The 6,303-nt window shown below is 34.9% G+C and overlaps 2 protein-coding genes across 3 annotated transcripts; one reads left to right on the plus strand and one right to left on the minus strand.

The window, feature by feature from the left end:
• Window positions 1-377: 377 nt before the first annotated feature.
• LOC127108127 (uncharacterized) lies at window positions 378-3,361 on the plus strand. Of its 2 annotated transcripts, XM_051045546.1 has the most exons (6): window positions 378-728; window positions 822-895; window positions 1,597-1,795; window positions 1,925-2,167; window positions 2,520-2,820; window positions 2,971-3,361. In XM_051045546.1, the coding sequence occupies exons 1-6, from the start codon at window positions 627-629 to the stop codon at window positions 3,090-3,092; spliced, it is 1,041 nt and encodes a 346-aa protein (XP_050901503.1). In that variant the 5' UTR covers window positions 378-626; the 3' UTR covers window positions 3,093-3,361. The 2 variants fall into 2 exon arrangements, with proteins under 2 accessions (XP_050901503.1, XP_050901502.1); XM_051045545.1 differs by having other exon boundaries at window positions 380-728; window positions 2,520-3,361.
• Window positions 3,362-3,625: 264 nt separating this feature from the next.
• On the minus strand, window positions 3,626-6,303 carry LOC127108128 (annexin D2). Its single transcript, XM_051045547.1, has 5 exons — window positions 6,136-6,303; window positions 5,403-5,548; window positions 4,988-5,206; window positions 4,512-4,724; window positions 3,626-4,126 (listed from the first exon to the last, which is right to left on the minus strand). Exons 1-5 carry the CDS (start codon window positions 6,209-6,211, stop codon window positions 3,833-3,835), a joined length of 948 nt encoding a protein of 315 aa, XP_050901504.1. The 5' UTR covers window positions 6,212-6,303; the 3' UTR covers window positions 3,626-3,832.

The raw sequence follows: 6,303 nt of genomic DNA on the forward strand, positions 1-6,303 counted from the left end.
GACTTAAAATATATTTTTTATTTAAAAAAATAAAAAAAATAAAAATAAAGAAAAAGAACTAAAACTGCATTTAGACCAAAATATATATTCAGCAATTTAAAAAAAAAAACATGTGATTTGAAATTTAAGATGGATTTTTATTTATTGATTTATTTTATCGGGGAATGGATGGCACAATCTTTTCATAATCTCCTCACTGTATTTTTTTTCTTTAAAAAAATTCACTATTTTTTGTTTTCAAAAATTAAGTCACCGTTTTGCTGCTTTATCTGCTGTCGTAATAAGGATTGAAATGACACTTTTAGACCACATATAGCTGACAGCCAATATTCATTTTCCAATATTCATTTTCCAGTTGGCAAAACAAAATATTAGTATATTATTAATCCTTTCCAGAGTTTTTTCTTTCTTTCTATTTTTCAGAAACTCTTCCAGGGTTTTATAGTTGTTAGCGACTTGTTTCTATTTTTTCGAAAAAAACTTGAAGATTATTTTATTGTTTCTAGTTGATTATCGTTAAAACGCCATTTCAAATCGGGTGATTAACGTTACCCTCTCACCTTACACTCACACGCACGATTAAACGCACACCATTTTCAGATTTTCCTCGCTGAACCAAATAGAGAATGCAGAAACCTACCAGAAACTCACGTACCTGTACCACCGGTATCTTGACATGGCCGGAAAACTCTTCGCCGACCGCTTTCACTGGCCACCGTCCTCACCAGGTTACAACATTTCTACTCAATTTTTTTATGAAATTATTTGGATTCTGTTTATAATCAATCAGGTTTGTCTCTTCGTTCGTTTTCTATACACAGCCTTCACATGACATTGGTGATGTTCTCCATGGCAAAAAACTCACCGAGAATGAAGAACATAATTTAGCCAAGTGGTAATTTGTTTTTATTTTCTAAATTAGTTCAATGCTGAAATGTGAATTCAGATCTGATTGTGTTATTTTCTTTATTATTTGATCGGAATTGTGATCCGATTGCGTTTCTTTTGCTGATATATGATTTTGATTTTTTTTTTGTTGTTGTTGTGCTACACGGATCTGTTTTGCAATTTTGGAAAGGCACTGAGTTTTTTAAATTAGGTTATTTATTTGAGATTTTTCCAATATTTTTAATGCATTTACATGTTGAATTTCAGTGAATTATGTTATGATGAACAATTGACTTGAAACTTTTGTAAACTGGTAATGGAGTTGCAATTTACCCTAACTAATATTAGTATTTTTATTGTGCATTTATAGAGCATGAATATCATATACTTAAAGCTATTGTTATTTTTTTACTTTGAATTGAAATCGTGATTGAATTAAAACTACATTATGTTGTTTAGTTACTTAATTTCAAAGATTAGAGTTATCAAATTTTGTTGTGAAGCTTGTTTCCTTTTTGGTGTTAGCCACATAGATTTCTTCATTTGATGAGATTTATTTCCCATTTTCTTTCCTAATTTTAGCTTTTTCTAAGTTTTCTATTATCCTTCTTCATGGATTTTGATGTTTGTCGCCCAAGTTTCTGTTTCTTCTTTTTCTTTGTAACTTTTTGTTGTTGTAAAGCATATGCTTCTATGTGTGTTGTTCAGGAAACCAAGCTCGGGGTATTCGAGAGTGAAAGAGGCTACTGGAAATGGTATATTTTTGCCAAATGCTGAGAATACCACTTCTAAAGCCAATGCTGCAAAGTCTAAAGACAGTGGTATATTTTCCACAAATGCTGAGGATACCACATCAGAAGCCAATGCTGCAAACTCTAAAGACCGAACAAGCATACGCGTATATCAGGTATACTAATTGATTGCCTTATTCCGGAAGAAAAATTGAGATTTGACGTGATAAATACGAGTGTTTCACAAATATCAACTACATTGTGATAACTGTATTCCTGTTTTATTCCCTGCAATTGCATCTTAGCAAGCAATGGATGGAATTAGTAAGATATTACTCAACGCTGAAGAAAGCATTTCTCCTGAGAAGCCAGTCTCTTTACCTGGGGCAGCAAAGCAGCGTGAACTTGGTGGAACATTGCAAAATGAACCAGGCACAAATAGCAAGAAACTGATGTCAAGTTCCAAGACCAAGGAGATTGGCGGAAATGATATATTTGCTACTCCTCGTGAAACTACGCCCCGTTCATTGGCTGCTGCAAAATCTAACGTTAGTGTCTTCTCATCATTAAAATCAGTCATGTCATCTTATCTATCCCTTCTTATAACATATATGTAGTTGTTCATAGTGATGAGTTTTGAAATTTGATGGTCCATAATGTCACCTTATGCTTTCCTGAAGGCTTAAATTTAAATACAGATTAATTTTTATAACAATGTGAAGATATAACCTAGGGGTTGTAATAGAAATACAGTTGTAGCTCTTGACGTAGACCACTTGGGCCAGGATTATTAAGATATTTTATATAAGTGTTTGTTCTCTCACTGAAACAAAGCCTGTTACCTTGTACTCTTTCATCCTCCTTGTATTGCATTCTGACCTTAGTTTCATCTCTGTTTAGGCTGCGGGTATCCGAAGTAATATACTCAGTGAAGAATCAGTTCAGAAGAACTCAAAGAAAATGCATGGTCAGAAGTTTGCAGAGCTGACAGGCAATAATATTTTCAAGGGAGATGTTACTCCAGAATCAGTGGAAAAACCTCTGAGCATGGTGGCTAAACTAAGAGAAATGAAAGGCAATGACATATTTGCTGACGGAAAGGCAGAAAACAGAGACCGCTTACTAGGTGCCCGCAAACATGCTGGTGGAGGAAGCAACATATTTTCTGATGGAAAGGCAGAAAACAGAGACCGTTTACTAGGTGCCCGCAGACACGCAGGTGGAGGAAGCGACATATTTTCTGATGGAAAAGCAGAAAACAGAGATCAAATACTAGGTGCCCGCAGATCCCCTGGTGGAGCAAGCAACATATTTTCTGACGGAAAGGCAGAAAACAGAGATCGTTTACTAGGTGCCCGCAGACACGCAGGTGGAGGAAGCAACATATTTTCTGATGGAAAAGCAGAAAACAGAGACCGAATACTAGGTGCCCGCAGACCCCCTGGTGGAGCAAGCAGCATTGTCCTGGATTAAACTTTATTTTCTAGTTCCTCCAATTCACTGTATAGGTATTACGAATTCCTTTGAACTCCCATGTTTTGATTGGAAGGATCAATTGTTGGATAGTTGGCATTTATAGTAATGCAGTGTAACTAGTTTGTGTTATCATAATGGGTGCAAATGGTTATTATGTCACGACCATAACAATTTGTTGAGATTTTATTTATTGTTGGCATTGTATAGTGATGCATGTAACTAGTTTGTGTTACCATAATGGGTGCAAATGGTTATTTATTTTGATATACACAACCATAGTTATTTATTTTGATATACACAACCAATAGTTATTTATTTTTTCTCACTATAAAAAATTTGTTAAGATTTTATTTCTTATTATACGAATTTACTACATCTGTGTTTCTATGAGATTATTATCGAGAAGTTAATTTCCATAGCTGCTGGGTTATGTTTTTCAAATAGTTGCCTCATGTTCTAAGAACTATGGGATGGCTTATGGCTGCAAGAAATATAAATAATCGACATAAATAACTTAATAACGAGAGAACTAGACAAGGATGCATCTTTATTTAAGGAGGCAAAGTTCTATTTTGAATTTCAGTACATATTCAAAACATATTATTTAAAGCCACCAGGATATCTCATACATCTAACAATCAGGTTACCAGCAAGTCCACAACAAAATCACACTGATGATAAAGGAAAAGTAGATAGCCTACACAGTCATCTCATGACTACTAGACGGAGTAAAAACTCTAGTCCTCACGTCCCAACAACGCCAGGAGAATTTTCTGATAGTCTCCGGAAGTGTCATTGTCAATTGCACGATCCAGAGGAACACTGTTTCTTCTTTGGTATTCCTCTGCAATACGCTGCAAATCAACCTCAGCTCTCGTTGTCACCACTCTAGTTAGGGCCAATTCATCTGTTCCCATCTTGTTTATAGCCAGCCTTAAGAGTTCCTCAAAATATTTCTCAGGGTAGGTCAAGCACTTAATTGCTGCCTTCAATAATTTCAGATATTCATCTTCAGAACCAGTTTCCAGATCCTGCAGCCAGAAGCTTATTGTCAGTTCGCCTACAAGCCACTAATTAATCTTATAGTGACTTAATGACTTAACCATAATAAGCTTGACCCTGTCCTTAAATTTTTTGTAAGTAACAATGACATTGAGACGACCAGAATATAATTCCTTGAAAGGTTGTTAATTGTTTCACCTATAATATGATTATTGCTCGAAATCATGTGTTTTAAAGTGAACAGTGACATTATAGACGCACAAGTTTGTGACATTATATTAGATCTGCCTATATGTTGTGATAGTTGCAAGTAAAATTTGCGCTCTACACAAGTACTGCTGCAGATACTCACAAAAAAGCAGGTGTTAAGTTGAAAACAGAGAAATAACTCATAAATGGCCAAAACATTCATACCTTGTCTATTACATTGCCAAACGCATTGTTATAGTGGTTCAAAGTTGCATTTAACTGCGCTTTACTCCTTGTTGTTACGATCCTGATCAGGTCCTCATGATTGTAGGCCTTATCTGCGATCTTGTCATGAAGCAATTTAGCTTCAGATTTTGCCAATGTCATGTTCACCTCATCCCCCTCATAACGGAATGTGCCCACAAGAGGAACCAAAAGCTTTTGTGAAGTATCAGAAACAAAGTTTCATCAGATAATCGTGGGAAAATGTTAGATACAGATATAACAGAATAATGAAAAGTTAAATACAAATATGCCTGTTGGTTATCCCCCAAGATGCGTGTATTTTCCTTAAAGTTAAAAAGATCTACCCTCATAATTTTAAATTTTGGAATATTTTGGTTGACAGAAATAAAACAGATTCTTCATAATCTAATTATTGTGTATGAACATGCAAGAAATTAACTAATTTAGAGTTTAACCTTGCGGATGTCACCGGAAGTATGATAGGCAACATCTTCTTCAAGAGACTTCTTGAAACGGGATTGGTATGCTGACTTTGCCTTAAGGAGTTCGAGTGGAGATCTCGTGGAAGCAATTTCCATGATGATAGCGTTGTTTGAAGTCAACATTTTAGTTGCTTGGTTAGCTAAAAAGGCATCACGCTCAGCAGGATCCAAGGTCCACAGCAACACAGCTTTCTGTCATATTCAAAAATCAAACATTAGACATGATTCATGAATATAGCTTCATATGTTTCCCTTAGTCGAGGTTATCTATACAAAATACTGAAACTAAGTACTATAAAATTTCAGTCGACCACAGATAATGAAAATGAAATATATGTCAAACTGAGATTCACATAAAGAAACTAGAGATTAAAAAAAACAAACTGACCTCAAAATCACTTGAAAGTTCTTTGTCTAAATCTTTAAGAAGATCTTCTCCATGTGTTTGAGCATAAGTTTCACGAATTGCCTTACGCTGGGATGCATTTCTATGAGCCAGGATCGATATTATCAAGCCTTCATTCGTTCCCCATCCTGCAAAAATGTCACGAAAACAAAAACATGATAACAGACACGAATTTACAGCATTCAATTTTTCACTAGTTTTATATTGTGTTCTTATTTTCTAACCTATCATACTATATATTATGATTGTGAATATCATGATCATATTTTGGACTGCATTAAACGAGATCTAACATACACAAAATAAATTCAATATCCAATAGCATTGATGCCATGTCAAATTGAAATGCATTTGCATGAAACCATTCCTATAAGATCTTAAATAAAAAAAATATTGGTACTATTTTAGAAAAGTGCAAATCAAGATCCTCAAGAGGATATTCAAATCTCTTTTCAAACACGCGCGCAAATTCATCAAATATAGATAACTAACAGTGAATGTATAAACCAAACACATAACAGTGTAATGCATACGTACAATAACAAACTAATCCGTGATCTGATTAACAGTTGTGAGCTATGATGAAATCCGCATAATAAGATCACGATCCAAAAGTGAAAAGCTCAAACAAAATAGATCGAAAAAAATTGAGCAGATTGATGATGAAATCAACATGAATGAAACCAAAGAAAATGAATCGGTGATGATTGTTGACCTTGAAAAGCACCACGCAATTGTTCACTGTCTTCTGATGGATGAGGAACGTGAGAGGGGATCTTCAATGTCGCCATTGTGAATGTGTTGTTTTCAGGATCGAGAATGTGCCGTTGAAAACTGAAAAGGAAATGGGAGCTGAATCATTTATACGGGGTATTCCTTTTTC

The sequence above is a fragment of the Lathyrus oleraceus genome, chromosome 7 (assembly GCF_024323335.1).
Source record: "Lathyrus oleraceus cultivar Zhongwan6 chromosome 7, CAAS_Psat_ZW6_1.0, whole genome shotgun sequence".
Classification (NCBI taxonomy): Eukaryota; Viridiplantae; Streptophyta; class Magnoliopsida; order Fabales; family Fabaceae; genus Lathyrus; species Lathyrus oleraceus.

Bases quoted from the DNA above. Each gene is read 5' to 3' on its own strand.
- LOC127108127 (XM_051045545.1), top strand. From the start codon at position 627: ATGCAGAAACCTACCAGAAACTCACGTACCTGTACCACCGGTATCTTG. The intron at 729-821 runs GTTACAACATTT...TTCTATACACAG, and splicing joins CTGGCCACCGTCCTCACCAG to CCTTCACATGACATTGGTGA. The intron at 1,796-1,924 runs GTATACTAATTG...ATTGCATCTTAG, and splicing joins CAAGCATACGCGTATATCAG to CAAGCAATGGATGGAATTAG.
- LOC127108128 (XM_051045547.1), bottom strand. From the start codon at position 6,211: ATGGCGACATTGAAGATCCCCTCTCACGTTCCTCATCCATCAGAAGAC. The intron at 5,207-5,402 runs GTCAGTTTGTTT...TGAATATGACAG, and splicing joins AACTTTCAAGTGATTTTGAG to AAAGCTGTGTTGCTGTGGAC. The intron at 4,725-4,987 runs GTTAAACTCTAA...ACTTCACAAAAG, and splicing joins CTTCCGGTGACATCCGCAAG to CTTTTGGTTCCTCTTGTGGG.